General features: G+C 35.7%; 1 protein-coding gene across 2 annotated transcripts; it reads left to right on the top strand.

The window, feature by feature from the left end:
* The first annotated feature begins 229 nt into the window (after positions 1 to 229).
* On the top strand, positions 230 to 18,354 carry LOC144558813 (ARM repeat superfamily protein). 2 transcript variants are annotated; one of them, XM_078307690.1, is made up of 39 exons: positions 230 to 492; positions 584 to 797; positions 1,206 to 1,301; positions 1,393 to 1,510; positions 1,881 to 2,054; positions 2,872 to 3,042; positions 3,617 to 3,672; positions 3,758 to 3,847; positions 4,172 to 4,323; positions 4,888 to 4,970; positions 5,051 to 5,158; positions 5,343 to 5,417; positions 5,537 to 5,705; positions 6,088 to 6,224; positions 6,324 to 6,431; positions 6,969 to 7,149; positions 7,245 to 7,348; positions 7,432 to 7,563; positions 7,893 to 8,052; positions 8,475 to 8,614; positions 8,895 to 8,976; positions 9,328 to 9,505; positions 9,754 to 9,829; positions 10,049 to 10,222; positions 10,922 to 10,993; positions 11,077 to 11,181; positions 11,703 to 11,792; positions 11,996 to 12,207; positions 12,407 to 12,608; positions 13,063 to 13,245; positions 13,573 to 13,668; positions 13,767 to 13,834; positions 14,148 to 14,484; positions 14,766 to 14,981; positions 15,191 to 15,829; positions 16,019 to 16,419; positions 16,814 to 17,069; positions 17,430 to 17,594; positions 18,012 to 18,354. In XM_078307690.1, the coding sequence occupies exons 1-39, from the start codon at positions 342 to 344 to the stop codon at positions 18,240 to 18,242; spliced, it is 6,402 nt and encodes a 2,133-aa protein (XP_078163816.1). In that variant the 5' UTR covers positions 230 to 341; the 3' UTR covers positions 18,243 to 18,354. The 2 variants fall into 2 exon arrangements, with proteins under 2 accessions (XP_078163816.1, XP_078163817.1); XM_078307691.1 differs by lacking the exons at positions 230 to 492; positions 584 to 797; positions 1,206 to 1,301; positions 1,393 to 1,510 and adding an exon at positions 1,553 to 1,669.
* Positions 18,355 to 18,618: the final 264 nt, after the last annotated feature.

Consider the following 18,618-nt stretch of genomic DNA (forward strand, 5'->3'; position numbering starts at 1 on the left):
AAAAAAAAAAAAAATCACCTGGGAGTACCTCATTTTTTGAGTCCGAATCAGGTCCGTTTGTTATAAACGAGTACGATTTTAAAGGAATTACAGGCTGGAATGATGGAACAAAAATCAACGGTGAATCGGAGGATCCGGACCCGTGGCGCGACGAATATTTACATCCCTGGCCCACGCCCCACGGCCGCCGTTTGATGGATATGCGGGACTCAGGAGGGTTTTACTTTTTAGTCTAGGGTTTTACAAAGCGGCGTAAAACATCATCAGAGTTCAGAAGTTAGAACCCTCTGCTTCTCTGAACCTTCTTCTCGCTTAGTTAATTACCTTTCCAGTTAAGCGCCATGATTGCCAATCAGCTCAAGGCCATCAAGGCCTTGACCAACGCCGCACCTCCGCCTCCTCGCGGACCCCAGACCCGACCTTCAATTCTCTACGGCCCCAAAGACGCTGCTGATATTGATCTCCAAACACTTCTACCCATTGCCCTCTCAGGTATTTTTCTTAACCAACCAAGAGGTTTCACTTTTCACTTCACCATGCAATCTCCTAATTTGTTTATAAATTATATTCATCTAAATTTCAGGTTTGGAAGTGTTAATTGATTTGGACAACAAGTTTTCGAGCTACAGAGAAACGCTCTTTAGCCAGACAAGTCTTGAACTGAACCGGCAGATGATGAATCAAAAAGAAAATGAGAAGCTCAACAAATCAATTAATTCATATTTAAGACTTCTTTCTGGGCATTTACTGCACGTTGCTGCACGCAAGACATTAGAGTATCTCATTCGCAGATACATGTATAAAACTGTCCCTTTTACACCTTTGTTAAATAATTGTTTGCACTTCATTCATTGGATTGAGTATACACTACTTGTATGACTGACTAATGATGTCGTTACTAATGTTGCAACGTTTTCCTTTTTCTTTTTTCGCTTTTCACCGGGTTAAATTGGACAGAGACCAGTAGCTTCAGGTTCTCTTACAAAATTGACCCTAATTGAGGCATCTTTTGGTTTAAATAATACTCAATTTGTCAAATCAACAGTTACTAGTACTATATATGTTTAGCCAGACTCAAACCTGGCTGGGCCTGGTTTGCAGACACTGGTTGAAATTGAAAACTTTTTTTTAGTTCTTACTTATGTAGCTTATGACATTATTGGTTCACTCTATTTTGTTTCTCTTTTTCCATTTTGGATATGCAGGGTTCATGTTTATAACGTAGAAGAGTTGATTTTGTGCGCCTTGCCGTACCATGACACCCATCTATTTGTGCAAATAGTACAACTTATTGAACCAGGGTAAGAATTACTCGTGAATATTTTACAAGGTCTTATATGCAACTTTTATGTTGCTTCTGACTTTATCCTTGTTATTTATGAGATGGTGCAGAAATACTAAGTGGGGGTTTCTTGAAGGGATCAAGTCGTCAGGTGCAGCCCCACCCAGACACGTCCTTGTGCAACAATGCATCCGTGACAAGGGCTTATTGGAAACTCTTTGCAATTATGTATGCATTTGTATAACTCATCTATGAATTTAAGTAATGTAGAATTGGTAAAGTGTAGGCGAGATGGCATGATTCAATGATGTCATTAACGCCGGGAAAACTTAAGCCTAAAAAACCAAATTTCAAGGAAGCGGAGAATGGGAAGTAGCAACAGTAGATGTACACTATTGACGCCTGTTATACATAACAGTGCGATTTCATCTGGTGTGTCATGATAATTAGAGCATTTATAGGTTTTTTATTATAACTTTGTGCTCAAGCCTCATCTGGATCCTAATTCCTACACAACCTCTATTTAACAGGTTAATAACAACCTTAAAGTAATTATATATTGTAATTTTTCCCTTTTCTTTTTACATCACATATCTAGGCCTCTGCAAATAAAAACTTCGAACATCCGATGCCAGTAATTTCCTTCTGCACAGCAGTTATAGTGGAGACACTAGGTTCGATGCCAAAGCTTGATACAGATACAGTTCAAAGGGTGTTAGGCTTCGTGCTTAGTGCACTCAATCTTGAAAATAAAGCTGAACGTGAGCATAAGGTTTGTTCTTTTTTCTGAGCTTGCCATTAGATCTTAAGAGATCATATTTTATTGAAGGCTGCAAGCATAAAGGTTTACATGGCCATCGGACATTTTTTTTTGGGGTTAATTCAATTAATATCCAACTATTAAGGCCAAGGTGAAACGAACAAATGCAACTTTGGAAAGTTTTATATCAGTCCAATTGAAAATCGCTCTGTAATTTGTTCTGGCAAACTTGGTTATAAAAAACCTGGGATCACTAGACATGATTTTTGTACAATGTTGGGATTGGAGGAAAGAAGCTCAGCAATTGTAAAACAAAATTTAATGGAACATACCTTTTTGTTCAAACTGGCTGAGTGTTATATCTAGTTACCCAAAATACTGGGCCTCATTTGCAAAATGGGAAATATTGATTTGTTTCCCCAAGTTGTAAAAACAGGGTACATTCTGCATATTGGACCGATTCAGTACCTACCTTATAAAAAGTTTTACGGTGGTTATTTATTCAGAATAACTTAGATGCACCAAGAAAAACCTATGACGCCCTCTTCTCTTATTGTGGATTTACAAAAAACCATGGCTACAGGAAGCCATTATTATAAAAAATTATGCATAACTACAATAAACTACAAATATTATGTTTATGACATAATATCGCATGAGGCCATGAAAACTAGTCATTACATACTATTTCATTATGGATATAGATATTTGAAATTAAAACTTAACTAAATAGTAAATTTTATGAGTATTTACAGAAATCTTCTCTGTTTTTCAATTAGTGACTTATGCAGTATGTTATGTTTCTTGTTGATAAAATGTTGATATCTAGGCTGGTGCTCTCATGATAATTGGTTTATTGGTGACCAGAGCAACACTGGCAGTTAAGCTAATCCAGAAGTTGGTGCTTTACGTGGCAACAGTGGCCAAGCACGAGGCAAATGAGTCGCTTGATTTGCCGTGGCTTCGGGTTACGACTATGGCACTGATAAGCCTTGTTCAGGTATTTACTATTTCATTCCAGTGTTTCATCTTGGTTCCTTGGGTAAAAGAGAAGTGATGAGAAGAGAGCAGAAGAAAAGAAAATATGAAATTTATATTATATATCATGCCTGATTGGAGAAAAGAGCAAAGAGCAAAGAGTAGCTCGTTCATCTTCTCTAAGTTGAGATAGAATGAAAATTTGCTCTTTGCTGGGAAACTTCTTCTCTCTCCATCTCTCCCCAAAATTCCAACCAGACACAATAATATGTCTCCATCTCTTTTCTTTTCTCTCCAATCAGACATGCTTTCAGGACTTAATAGAAGATTTACTCTCTGATAATCAATATTATTACATATAGTAAACATTACATGCTACAAGGACAAAAAGGGCAGTACTGGATAATTACGCCACACTGTACCTACTGGCTAATGTAACAATAATGTTATTATGCAGATGTGTTTGGCTGATTAAACAAGTTCTATTGTTAATATGTTGTTGTCAAGATACAACTTGAGAAAAATAATCTTTTTACTGTGGTGCATTATTGTATAATTTATTGAGCTTTTTCCCTCACTCTTATACTGATTTGCAGTCTCAGCCTGCCCAAATTTTCCCTAAGAAGACTGTTCTTGTTCTACAAGAAATTAGGTATTTGCTCTATTCCCAACTCTGCCCCCTTGCTCCTAATCACCATTGGCATTCTAATAGGGTTTCGCTTTTTCTTTTTCTAAAGGGACTTTATTGAAGTACTATCTGAGCTATCCAAAGATTACAATATACAGAGGTTTATCAACATCTATCTGGAGTCGTTGATTGCAATCAGGTTGGTTTTCTAGCTTTGTTACTTTTATGTTTTTTTTTTTTTAAGTCTGTTCAATTAAAGGCTGCGTAGCAGCTGATACCTGTGTAAATCACCATCCAGCATATGCTTTCACTGAACCTGACCACAGACCGCCTACATATGCAAGTCTGGGAAGACTGTCAAAAAATAAGAAAAGACTCAAAGAACATGCTGATGAAATTTGCATCAAATTTGTTAGCAAACATAAAGTATAAACACGGGATGGTACTATGATTTATACAGATTTCTTGTATAGCAATCCTTTGTGCATAGAAAATGTAAATTGACTATCTTGTCTTTCTGTAGCACCCCGGACAATTTGTACTTCGATTCCTTTGTGTATGTAATTGAGAAGGTCCCCCTGAAGAGAGAGGCTGTTGAAAATATCATTAGCAAGGTGCTTGCTCACTGTACCAAGATGGCAAGATCCACGGACAAGTCATGTTCTCCTAATATGGGTACATATTTTGTTAAATGTTCTGTAATCAGGTTAAGGTGTCATTGGCACTTGCTTGTACCAGCTAGTTTCAGTGACCACTTTCTTAAAAAATGCCCTTCTGACATAGAATGGAATAATCTATTGCAAATATCTATTCCAATCTTGTTTGAACATTGTTGCAATTATCTCTTAAAAATTAGAGTTGGGACCCAGTGACAATGGATAAACCTAACAATTGTGACAACATTTGTGATTTAGAAAAATTAGAAAAAGGGTTATAATCGTCTTTGTTGGCCTTATATTTTTGTTGTTTATCAAATATAATACAATGTTGAGGGTCATTTGACATTCCATCACAGGCTGTTGAATATTGACCTTTGCAAATTTCAAGTCATTTGACAAATAGTAAAGCTTGCATCACATTTTATCCATTTTCATGTTCTACAATATGTGTGAAGTATAGATTGCAAAATGATAAACTTCAACTGTTTTCAAGCTTGTCAAATTAATCTGTTGTCAAGACCTAATTCCACTAAACTGTCATGGAACAATACCTCCTCAACAATTTATGTTAATTTTTCAGGTAAGTGGTTAAAAAAGATCAGAGTAGCTATGGAGAAATATTACCCATCAGAATTACAAGCGTCTATACGTAAAGCTTTTGAGGTTCATTATCAACTTCTCTTCTTGGTTTGCCACTGCTCAGATGATTTACGTGTCTTTGCTGACAAAGTTTATTTTAGCAGAAAGGAGAGTCAGTGTCACAAGGATTAGCTCTCTTGCTTGATCGAACTGAGGAGTTGTCATCAGAAACATTTGATTCAAAATTATGGATCTCTTTGGAACATCCAAAGGTTTTTTTCTTTCTATACTGTAAATCTGTACTATGTTTCGTGGAAATGAAATCAATTTCTCTTTTATGAAATGAAACCCATAGTTGTTGTTGAATATTGATAAGCTCCAACTTGCTTGCTCTGGATTAATTGCATTCTTGTCGCAAATTTCTCAAGTAAAATTTTCTTTTTGGGTGTTATATAGGCCGAGATTAGGAAATCTGCAATAAAGAAAATTGCTGAATCCAATATAATCAAGAAATTTGCCAACAATCCTCAGGTACTTGCACACTGTTTGTGTTTTCTGTGAAATAGTAGGCTACAAGCTCCTATTTCTTGGGACTTTTGTTGGTGAATGCCATTCAATAAAAATCTTGTACCTTTGTGAAATGTGTTCAGGAACTTCTTAATGTGCAAGACACAATAATCAGAGGTTTATCTGATGTAAACTTGAGTGTTGTTCAAGCCGCCTTATCTATAGAAGGAATGGCTGAAGTTTTTAGTGCCAATTCCCTTTTGAAAGCTTACCAAAATGTGCTTTCCAACTGCATTGATATTGTCACGAAAGGTATTTGTTTTGTTATATTTCCCAATTATGTATGGTAGCGAGCAATACATTATTTTTTCATATTTTTTTGAATCCAAATTAAAATTCTTTCCAGTGATCTCCTGACCTGTAGTTCAGAAAATACACTGCTATTTTGTTCTGAAAAAGAAATAGCATACTCGTTGTCAGCATATGTATGCATATGCTTATCTTTTCTTTGACCAATAAATTACTTCAGTGAATATAGGTCCTACTTTTCTCCGTATTAAGCATGTCATATTCATGTTATTCCTTCTTTTTTTTGCTTTATCAATCCGTAATGTACCAAACTTATTAGGTATCTGTTTCTCTGTTTGTCTATAAAATACTGATGTCATTTTTCTTTGTCCAACTCTGTTTGAAGGTGCTTCTGGCACATCAAGGGCTTTTGATGTAATGGTTTCTTGCCTCGAGCGAATGGTGGAGCTGCAGTCACACAACCCAACTCATGCAAAAGATGTTGCTTTCACAATATTTCCTCTTCTTGTTGTTCGATCAAAGGTCTCTTTCTTTTATATTTTCTAATTCTTTTGTAACTTGAATTTATTTGTTTGTTTTTTGGGGTATTTTATTGGTCATTTATAGTATTCTTTTCTGCAGACTTCGAAGGCTAATGTTAAGGCTGTGGAGTTATTTAATGCCATCAAATGGCCTTTCTTTGCTGAAAGCACAGTTTCATTTGATCCCATCAATTTTGATGAATTGAAGGTAGGCTGCTTGAGACCATTCTTTTAATCTTTTATTATTGAAGTGATTGTCCTTACCGGAAGTGACATTTCATCCTTGCCTGATTTTTAGGTGTTTGATAATTAAATTTTATTTATGCCGTTATATTTGTCCATAATCTCAACAATGTACCCACTGCTATAGGGAGGGTAATATGACAGCCCACATGCTAGCAAATTTGGGTAGGACAGAAATTTCAATACACTGGTTATACCTTCCCTCTATTTGGTAATATGTAAGCTGGTCGATGTAATTGGATTTGTGCTGTCTGAACATTGCATGGCCTATGGGCAACTGGACATAAAATAAAATAATCTCAACAGAGTATCAATTTGTTTTAAACAGCAAAGGCATTTAGGAAATAATAAAATAAGAACACAAAAATAAAAAATTGAGCTGGAACTGGTACTGCAGCTTAAAAGGAGCATTCATTGATATTTTATTTCTTATTTGTTGGTGTGGAATTTGTATTATCTTGTCAATTTCACATTACTTTTATAATTTTTATACTTTCTGCAGACATTTGATGCTGAAACTGCATCTACCATTAATTCCAAGATAATAGAATCTCTGTCCAGAACTTTTCTGGAGAACCCAAAAGAGTACATTGGGTGGTTGGCCGAGTCAGCAAAGGTTAGCAATTTGTCGAAGAGCTTGTTTCTACAGATAACCTTGCATGCTTTGTTAGTGAACAACAAAGGTACTTACATATCTCAAAGGCAAAAGTAATATATTCCTATAGTCTGTTTATTTGGCTTACTTGGTTTACTGTCTCCCTTTTAATTGATTTGTCAGGTTTTGGCCGAGTAATGGAGCTGTATCAGATCTGTTTCTGTTCTCTTAAGGATGAGTGGTCTGAAATGGGGCCTCCACATGGGTGTAGTCTCAATGAAGAGGAGGTAGAGATGTTTATTTCATTTAAGTATTCCTGCAATAACTTTCCTTAAGATATGAAGTGCCCTAAACCTAGTTCTTACTCTAGGCTGAGAAGTGTTGTACTGAGCTGACAAATAGCCTCTCCAATGGCGACGTCAAAGAACTTAACTCCAAAGCACTTGTTTGTATCTTTTGGAGTTTACTGAAAGCATGTGCTTCTGCTAGGCAGCATAACTCGGTAGGTTTTGTTTTTTTCAAGAAATTGTTTTGAAATATTCCTTTTAAAATAGCATTGCAACCGTGAAACTGAATTCCAGATAGCATGATTTAGATTTTAGACAAAACTAAAAGAGAAAGTACTTTTGTATGATTTTTTTCTGTTTCAAGAGTAGGTTTTGGTGTCAAAAATATCTTGTGGGTGCTTAGTTTCACAGGAAGTGTCTTTAGCCTATATTAGTACTGCATCTGTAGTCAGTTTATTTTGCCATATGAGGCAAGAAATTAATCAGTTCTATAAATATTTTATTGTTAAGTTATATTCTTACAATTCTGTTTACCTTCTTGTAGGGTGGCACAAATAACATTGAATTGATGGTCGATGAGTTATTTTTGTTCTTCTGTACAGCACAATCAAAACATATATTTGAGAAGCATTTGCAGTTTTTAGTGATCAACTGCACAGATGGTGCACCTCTTCGGTTTTTGTCAAAGTACTTTGCTGAAGAAGGTTGGCGGCTTATGTTTCTTTGGTACATTGTCTTGGTAACTGAGCGGGGAAGGGAGAATCGGACTAATATATCTTTAATAGTTATGTACTACAGTCAAACACACTCTTTAGCTTATCTGATTCCCAGTTTCAATTAGAGTTAACTTTCAGGTTTAGAGGAAATAGATAGATGTAGTGAAGTTACAATTTTGCTTTAGTATTGAGTGTGTACTTTCAGTTTACAATGTCTGGTCTTTTTGGAATATTAAATTCTCCCTTGTGAGTAGCTAGTACCAACTTTTCACAGAAATTTGTCTGCTTCAGAATATTTTTCCATTTGTTTAACATTTGATTCAGTATGGAATTACTCTTGGAATGCTTGTGTCATAAGCTTGCTTCTGTTCATGTGTCATAAGTTTGCTTCTGTTCATGATTTTTTTTAGGAACCTCTATTGCAGTCCAAGTAGAAAGCCTTCGACTGGTTGTGTCTTTGTCTGAAAGAAGCAATTTGGATGAAAATTTTCATTGTCAGCTTTTGCTTGGGTTACCATCCTTTTTCATCCCACTTTCTCACGAAGATAAGGTCTGTTATTATCTTATTTCAAAGTAATCTCTTTTGATTTCCTTTTTTTTTGGGGAAGATCAACTGTAATTTGGTACCTAAACTCGTCTAGTGTTTTCGTCTTGTTTAGAGAACTTGCATTGTAAAATCTGTCTTTCGAGCTTTTACCTGTAAACTGTATCAATAATAACTATTAGAATTCAATGTTGAAATTGAATATTCTCGTCTAAGTTGTTGCCTTTGGTATTCTTATAATTTATTTTTTCCTAATTGAAGCCGTGCCTGTCTTTTATTTGTACAGGATATAAGGACCTCAGCTATGAATTGCATAGAATCTCTCCTTGCTGTATGGCGCCGCTTCTGTACTTCTCTGCCGAGAAATGGTATTCTCCTCTGACACTAGCAACTTTTTACCCTATGGTGGAGTTGTCATAGGCATGTGCCTAAAGTGTCACTTATGTCTTTAGAATTTCAGTTTCAACAAAATGATATCATTACAGTTCAAGTCTGGCAGTGACTTCGTATTCATGGCTTATTTTAGTCTAAAAAATTGCAGTAAAAGCCTAATAGTTCAAACTGCACAATATACTGGTATACTATTGTTCATTTGGCCTGGCATTTACGGTATTGGTACCTACCTGGTCTATGGGTCCTTGTTCTGATATATCTTCTCATTTTTCTTGAGCTAATACCACATTCTGGTTAATTTACACATTTTGTGATTCACACTCCAGGAAATAACAACAAGATGCCCCAATGTGTGCTGTCAGACAAATTTAGTGTGTTTTTGGAGGCATTGGTAGACCAAAAGAATATGATTACTTCAGATGCAAGTTTTCTTTCTTCATATCTTGCCTCAATGCTTGGCTCCTCCAATCACGACCTCGTGGTACCTGATTATGTTCAGGACAGGTAAACCTTTTTTTTATTTCCTTCAGTCATTTATAAATTATCGTCCAACTCATTTTTGACCTTGTTTATTCTGAAATATTAAGTTTCTTCCAGTGGGAAATTAAGAAAATCCACCTATTGTTGACTAAAAAATTGGAACAGTATGTACTCTTACTGTGAATGGTGATAGTGCTTGATCTTGTAATATTAAATGATTTGGTATTTATTTTAATTGAGCAGTCAACGTTCTTCTGATGCAATTTTTTTAGATTTGATAATCAAGCAAGGGATAGTCTGCTTCTATTTTTCTTGAACTCTGCACTAGCATTTTCCTCTTATGGAAAGGTTTGTTAAATTTCTTTTACAGTAATTATTTTTCTGCCAAGATTGCAATACTCTAAGCTCAAATTGTTAGATAACCCAAGCTGACTTGTTTAATATGCCAATAAACAAATGCAGAACGTAAGCCCTAAGCCTTTGAAATTGCTACAGTAAGTTGAAAATAGAATTAAAAGCGCAAGTGTTGCGAGTTTTGAATGTTTTGTGGTTTTTGTTGTGATCCAGTTGATGCTGCTAAAGCTGCTAAAGGGAATAGGTAGTGCCATATTTGAAGTAGAAGGTGCTAAGCGGTTCCTACAGAGTTTGATGGAAAGATGGATTAAGTATCATCTTGGATTAGATAATCAACAGGAGAAGTTGACTTCTTGCGAAATTGATATTCTCTGTTTGCTCTTGGAGGTACGAAATGAAGTGCCCTTTTCTGCAATTTTCTTGATATATTATTGCACATTATTTTTTCTCTTCTACCTTAGAATTACTACAACATGTATTATTTGGTCTCCTTATGTTACATGATATGATTAAACAGTTTAACAAAACATGGACTCCAGATGGGGGTTAAAATGGATTGGATATGGAGTAGATAGTGGTAAAACCATATCTGTATCTGTTTTAATTTTGCAGAAACGGATGGGATATTTATTAAAAAAATATATAAATATTATGAAAAAATACCAAGTTTATAATATTTATCTCAGTATAATGGTGAATAATTTTTCATAATATATATTAAACTATATGGTATATATCTACTATTCGGATACGGAATATTAAAAATTAAAAACCATATCCATATCCACACAGATATTCGGATATTGGATATCCGTATCCATTTTCACCCCTAACTCCGGACCCTTTTGCATTTCTTTTAACCTTTTTGGTGGGGTTACTTAAACAGGGTAGTTTCTGGAGTAAAAATAGGTTGTAAATTTGTAATACATTTATTTAGCAAGTTCGACTGTTTTTAGTAATTGAAACAGATAAAATGCGATGAAAATTTTGCATCATTTGTTGACATAATTTATAGAAGTACAATACATACAACACAAATCTAGCAAAAGGTTTGTGTTGGTAATATTGTTTCCTTTATTTCTCCAGGTATTTCTTTCAGCATCAAGTATGTCAGATATTGATGCAAACATATTGGATTCAATTGTCAGAGCTTTAAGAGTAAGTTAGAATATCTTGTCACTGGAAAGAAAAATTACATCCTTTTTTTTTTCCCTTGTTAACATCTTTCCTAAATTTTTCAGATGAAGAATTTTTCTTCTGGTGATTTTGCTGTGGTCCAAACAGTTGTCACGATCCTTCAAACTGTAAAACCATCCTTGATAGATAGTATGGATATGGAGATGCAGGTTCAATTTATTCACTTTTGACTATTATGAGTTCAATTCTATTGACTTAGACTTTACCATCAATGCTAGACAATACCCAAATAGGTTTTTGCAGTGCAAATATGTCAAATAATGTCTTTTTTTGCCCTCCTGTTTGTTGTGTACCTTTGAAACACACAAGGCTTTTATTCATGGCCCTCAAAAATGAGAAAATCTCAGAGGCCCTCAAGAATCTTGTACCTGTCTTTTTCCAATTTTGTCCGTTTATTTTTGTTTGTGGATCATGCTGATTGTCAAGGGAAAAATTAATAAAAGTGATCCTTATTTTAGGAGGATTTGTGGAACTTGTTTATTATATACGCTGTGGTAAAAGGAAAAGTTTCCACCTTGTATTCGCCTTTCAGATTATTTCATTGTGTTCCATGTAAATTTTATCATCACAGTCATGACTCTTTAGTTCTTTGTCTATTCTGGTATGTGGATACTCAAAAAAGTAATGTTACCCCATTTATGACTCATATTCGTTAACTTTATCTCTTCAGGAAAATTTTTTGTGTGCCCTTGTTCTTCTACTCCGAAATGAGAACACTGAAATCCGAAATGCAACCAGAGAAACACTGCTTCTTCAAAATGTTTGTTCTTCTTACCTTTCCATTTTTGTAACAATATTCTATAGCAGCAAGTAGACAATTAGCATGGGAATAGACCAGTTCAGTAGTCTCAACTTACTATTGTCCATACGTTTTGTTTACATATTCAGGCATACAAATGACATTTATCACTTGTAGCAGTGGTACATGTGTTCTTCTATTGAACTTTGTTGGTGGTAATGCAGATAAGCTATATCACTATAAGAAAATTAATCACTGCTATTCTCTTCCGAGGCGAGGAGAGTGATGGCTTAAAGGCAAACAAACGAAAGAAGAGGAATCCAAGTGAAAATTTCTTTGGACAGTTTCAAGATTCTTTTCAAAGAGGGGAGTCTCGAATTTCTTTTCTTGTGGCTCTTCTTGATATGCTGTTGCTGAAGAAAGACTTTGTGAATAGGTATCTCTTGAAATTATTGTATTTTAATCAAGCATTGCTGAAGAGTAAAGTACTGTACTAGTATGTGCTTTACTGCTTATGGCGTGCTCTAGTTGGGGTATATTATGAACAGCTTTGTTAAGTCACTTTTGTTTGGTTTTTTTCATGCATAGCTTTTGTCTATAGTTCAATTGCTTGTTGTATTGTGTTTAATTTTCAGGGGTTATTTGGTGAAGCCACTTCTTCAGGTCCTTTCAAATCTTTTCTCTGACGAGGGAATCAAGGGTTATTTTGGTGAAATTGAAACAGAAAATGAAAATTTTGATACAGAACTGTTCTCTAGTGTTCTCTATCAAGCTCGGCAGTTGTCATTAATTGTTCTCAAGGATATCACGGATTTGCTTGAACCCAACATTCCCCAAGTAATCTCTATTTTTCCCTCTATTTTCTTATCTTAAATTATAAAAAATTTAAATAACTTGTGAGTGCATCGAATACAGACTGGTCCTTGTTTGTACAGTTAACCTGAAATGGTTGAAACACACATAGATTGGGACATTCTTGTGTTACTACATAGCAAGATTACCATTCCAGGTATCAGCACAAAATTGGCCTGGTTCAGAAACATTTATTACTTCAACAGGCATATAGAAACTATTTATTTTTATTTAATGGTTGGGCTCATCTGGTCCAGTATCAACTGATTATCCTAAACTTAAGCCTTTATGTACCCATATGGACACCAATAAGTCAAAAGACAAAACAAAATTGACAATGACAATGGAGTTGAATTAAAGGTATCTACTGACAGCTGGGGGTCTTTAGTATTTATTGTTTTGTTTTGTTGGACTCAAAAGGACAGTATGGTAATTTCAGGATGAGTTGTTTGATAAGGGCAACATCGATCTCCTAGTAACTTGTGCAAGATCAGCTACAGATGCATCCGTGCGCAACCACATATTTGCTCTTATTTCTTCAGTAGCCAGGGTCTCTCCACAGCTCATTTCTGACAACATTATTAGCATCTTCTCTGTCATTGGAGAATCTGCCTTAAAACAGGTTCTTACTTTGCCCCTGATGCATAATAAATACTTCTAATTTCATTAGATATGAGTATGCCACAGCTCCTGAAAATAAACACGAAAGGCTGTGAAAATTAAAGTTGTGCAGAATTTGTTGAATTTATTTCTAATGAAGTGGTACAGCTTCAGTGAAGAGTGTATGCATTTGGTACTGATGGTACACAACTGCTAGTCTGCTACATAGTAATTATTACTTCATTCATGCTACTTGAATAAATTTATATAAAACTGAAGTACTCTTCATGTTACTTGAATAAATAAATTTATATCGAACTCAAGTACTCTTCTCTCTCTTTCTCCCTAGGATGACAGCCACTCGCAACATGTTGTGGAAGACTTGATAGCAGCTCTTGTGCCGTGTTGGCTGTCAATGACTACCAGTGTTGAAAAGCTTCTTCAGGTAACTTTTTGTTCTTCCGTTGATGGTTTTCATTTGCTGTTTTATATTTTCTTTGATCTCAATTCATTTCCCTTTTTTTTTTTTTTTCTGTCATATAGATCTTCATAGAGGCTTTACCTGATCTTGCACCGCAGAGGCGATTAGTGCTCCTTCTCTACCTTTCAAGGTATAATCACACGTTTATTTCTTGATTCATTTCTTTGTATCACGCAAGTTTTTCTTTTTTTATTTCTTGATTCATTCATTTCTTTGTTTGTGTCCTTGTTTACAAGTTTAATCATGCAATACTGTTCGAGTAAGAATACTAGTGTACCCTGTTTTTTGTTTGCTTGTTTTGTTATTAAGAAGGCCTGTCTTTCTTTATTCTTATGTCATTCATAAAGGGGATGTAGTTATGGTACTCTGTTATGAATTTGTTGTAAAACGGCATACATTGTTACCGAGATTGTATATATCATGTATATGTGTTGCTTGTACAGGACCTTAGGAGAAGACTGCAGCTTGGGGACTGTGATATATCTTCTCCTTCATGCCATGGTCAAACGGCTTGTACTAACCACTCGTGGCGAACAATTGTCTAATCTGACAACCTCATTGGACCGCTGGGAGTATACTTTAGCTCTTCAGCTGTGTGAACAGTACTCTTGTAAAGTGTGGTTCCCTTCTTTAGTGAACCTACTCAAGGAAGTCCAGTTGCATGAAGGGGATGCTCAGTTCCCAGTGCTGTTTCTCGCTCTACAGTTCACCGTGGATATGTTGCAAGACACTGAGTTGGTATTTGAATTCGAGTCTCAGAAGGCTGCTAATTTTCTTCAGGTTTGATTTTGAAATTGCTACAAGATTTTTTTTTTTTTTTTTTTTTTTTGGGGGGGGGGGGGGGGGGGGGGGGGTTGCTGTCCTTTTTTGTAAGTGTAAACCAAGTCAATTGGCCCCTCTTCGTTGGCTACTATTGCTAATAATTCAGTTCCTGCAAGTTCTAAAAGGGCCCAATATTATGCAGCTGTTGCCGGAATGGGTTATATGCATGTATATCCAGTATATGAGTTACATTAATTTTGATAGGAGGAGCTCATAGTTATATCTTTCACCTGTTTTAGGTTACACTTGGAACATTGATGGAGCAAGTTGTGCTCCAATTACAGAATTCATCTACTAGAAAGAAGCAACCTGGCGTTGATGTGAATTTTGTGAAGGAATTTGGTGACTTGGGGAATAAAACCCTTAAAACTATCACTCGACGGATTAATTCATCAACATTTTTCACAAGCATTACTCGGTTACTTGGCTTTGAAAATAGAAATGTGCAACGAAAGGTAATAATATAATAACTTGTATTTTTCTCTTCAAGGAAAAATACATTGATTTGCATCCTCACTTCATATCAGAGTGATTTTGGAAAGAACAGAGTTGGGTATTTTTGACCCAAAAATATATTAATTTAGCAACTCATGATTTTTTAGGAGGCATGCTTGTCATTTGTGGTAATGGTAATTTGTTTCTGTTTGTTTCTTTTGTAAAACAGACACTAGGATTGTTATGTGAAACTTTGAGAGAAGAGGATCCTAACCAGAAGAAACAAAAGGAAACACGAAAATCGAAGCACAGAAGGGCCATTTCCTTGATCCGGCTCGATGAGAGCGGGTCCTACTCGTTCAATGAACTATGTTCAAAATTGGTCCAGCTGATCAATTGTACCGATGACAATCCCAACTGCATTAACGTCAAAGTTGCTTCCATTTCTTCTCTTGAAGTGCTTGCTAGCATATATCCATCAGAAATGTATACCACCTCTCTCCCGAGCATTGCAAACCACATAGCATCTGACAATGTGGGAATCTCATCTGCAGCATGTCATGCCTCGGGTGCTTTGATACACGTGCTGGGCTCGAAGGCACTGCCCCAGCTGCCTCTTGTCATGAAGCATGTGGTAGAAACAGCTCAGAAATGTATGAAAAAGGGGCATACTGGTGAAACTGTGTCATTTTTATTCTCTGTAGTTTCAACTCTTGAGGCAATAGTGGAAAAGCTTAGCGGGTTTCTGAACCCATATTTAGAAAGTATTTTGGATCTTGTTCTTCTTCATCCTGAATTTGTTCAAGGCGATTTGAAGTTAAACCTGAAGATAGCTTCTGTCCGGAAACTTCTTACTGAAAAGATACCGGTAATTTTCCTATTATACCTGTTCCTGTCTGTTTCATTTTTCTTTTGATTTGTTACATATGGACATGAGTGTTCTTACCTGTGATTTGAATACAAAGTATCAGCACTGTACTATTCTGGTATGGGAGCGAGGTCCTTCGTCTTATAGTTGATGGACATTTTAGGTTGATTTTTGTTATTGTTTTACTAGGTTCGTCTCCTGTTTCAACCATTGCTTCAATTATACACCAGCGCCAAAGAATGTGGTGAAATGAGCCTATCTCTAACCTTTGAGATGCTCGCCTGTCTAGTCGGCTCAATGGACCGGCCTTCTGTTGGCACGTACCATGCAAAAATCTTTGAGCACTGTTTAGTTGCGCTTGATATCCGCAGAGAGGCCCCTGGTTCAGTCAAGAATGTAGATTTGGTCGAGCAGAGTGTTATAAATGCTCTAACGGGTCTGACAATGCGGCTAACAGAGTCGATGTTTAGGCCTCTCTTTTTACATAGTCTTGAATGGGCCGAGTCAGAGGTTGAGTCTGGGACCAAGAGGAGCTTTGACAGAGCGATTTCTTTCTACAAGCTTGTTAATAAGCTGGCCGAGCAACATAGGTAGGTTTGGTTCATTGCAATAGTGTAAGCAGTACTGTTAATGGTACAAAAATAGATGTATATCTCTGTAAGAATGTGTCCTTTCGATGTTTAGGCCTCTCTTTCTACAAGCACTATTTATCATTATTAGAGATAAGTATACAAAATTAGAAAGTAATGTGTCCTTTTGAGTAAACGAGGATGTGAGGGGTACAGAATAATATTAGCACACGATATTATGTTGTATTTGTTGCTTTCAGGACTATTTTTTGTTATCTTGTTGGGTTTGTTATTGAATTACGGTCTATGGCAGATATGTGTTTGTCTGGGCCTGTAGCTTAGACTTATGTTTTTCATACTTTAAACTAATTTATAAATGCAATAGTGATTGTTTCATTATTTTTTAAAAATTTAGGTCCTTGTTTGTGCCCTACTTCAAATACTTGCTTGAAAGCTGTGTGAGGTATTTATCATCAGATGAAGGTGCCGACTTGGTCGGGTTGAAACGAAAGAAAAAGAAGGCTAAGATCAATGACATGAAAATTCAAGAAGAAAATGATGAAGTTCTGGCACAGAAGCATTGGCATCTGAGAACACTAATTGTGGAGACATTGCACAAGTGTTTCCTCTATGATTCTGACCAGAAGATTCTGGATTCCTCCAATTTTGAGGTTAGTCTTACTTCATGTTGTGTTTATTTTATAATTTCTAGTAAGTTTGTCCTCTTGGAGATATATACAATTATTTTATTCAAACTGTGGTCATAAATTGACGCAAGTGAGACGTACCAATGACTTTACTATACTTGCTTAATATTTCTTTTTCAACATGTGGATTTCCCTTTTCAAGGTAATACACACAACCATTCTCATGAAAATAAATGATATACAGTCTATCATGATCCCATGTCAATTTTTAGAAAGAATATGTTTCTGGTGAATAAATGGTAAAATAAGGTGCATTTTGATTTTGTTGCTAGTCTGAACTATTTCTTTTGGACTTGTATTACAACTAGCATTTTCTTTCTCCAGGTTTTGTTGAGACCTATTGTAGCACAGTTTGTACTGGAACCTCCGTCATCTTCTTTGTCACATGTTCCGACTGTACAAGAAATGGATGACTCACTGGTCCTATGCCTTGGTCAAATGGCGGTCACAGCCAAATCTGATGTCTTATGGAAACCTCTTAACCATGAGGTGTGTATCTTTTTCTCAGTGGTTATCTTTGTTTTGTTTTCTTTTTGTTGTATTTGACTAGTGGGTGTAGATCAAATTTTTTTACTATTTTTTTTAGATAGATAAAAATCACTTCTTTTGAATGGTCTAGAATCTTTAGATCAAGTGATTTTCTATCTATATAAAAAAATAGTAAAAGGATTCTAATAATGTAAAATTTGACCTACAAGTATATTTTCATATGAAGATTATGTTGAACAATTCAGATCGATCATTTGAATTTTGAAAATGGAGATATTGATCCATAGTACAAACCAATATGTGTTATGCATAGTACTGTAGCCTCACTCTTTTAACTTGAACATTCTTCTGAGTGTTTGACATTTTATATTAACTGAACAGTTTTTTCATGAAATCATGTATTGTATACACTTGCAGGTGTTGATGCAGACCAGAAATGAAAAGGTACGGCCGAAGATACTTGGCCTGAAGGTGATAAGATATCTGGTTGAGCACCTAAAAGAGGAATACATGGCTTTCCTGCCTGAGACTATTCCATTTTTGGGCGAGCTGCTAGAGGATGTGGACTTGTCGGTCAAGACGTTGGCACAGGAGATCTTGAAGGAGATGGAGAGCCTTAGCGGTGAAAGCCTTGCGCAATACCTGTAGATTATTTTTTTTTCCCTCTTAAATTAAGAATTAGAAGATTTTGATAATTGTAAGTTAATGCAACTCTTGTTAAATGCCTTCTTGGATCATTTACACATTTATATCTTGACCTGACGAGGATATGTAAGAAACAATTATGGTTTGTTGGATTTTGATATAAAAAAAGGTCCCTCGTTGGGAAATGGCATTGTGATGCAATAATTTTTGAGAAATACCAACAATAGAAAGTTGCGCTTTATTAGAATAGCCGATGATGTTTAATTTACAGTGTGTTGACTAAAGCCACTTCGGTAGCAGCCTTTTGTAATAGATGTTCTGTTGGCCTTTTATTGAGCAGAATTAGGGTGTTTTTCAGCTCATCAAGTATTCGGCGAGT

The sequence above is a fragment of the Carex rostrata genome, chromosome 8 (assembly GCF_964058835.1).
Source record: "Carex rostrata chromosome 8, lpCarRost1.2, whole genome shotgun sequence".
NCBI classification, from domain to species: Eukaryota; Viridiplantae; Streptophyta; class Magnoliopsida; order Poales; family Cyperaceae; genus Carex; species Carex rostrata.

Coding starts and splice junctions, on each gene's coding strand:
- LOC144558813 (XM_078307690.1), top strand. CDS start 342: ATGATTGCCAATCAGCTCAAGGCCATCAAGGCCTTGACCAACGCCGCA. Junction 6,432..6,968: donor TCAATTTTGATGAATTGAAG/GTAGGCTGCTTG, acceptor TACTTTCTGCAG/ACATTTGATGCTGAAACTGC. Junction 10,223..10,921: donor TTCTCTGTTTGCTCTTGGAG/GTACGAAATGAA, acceptor TTATTTCTCCAG/GTATTTCTTTCAGCATCAAG.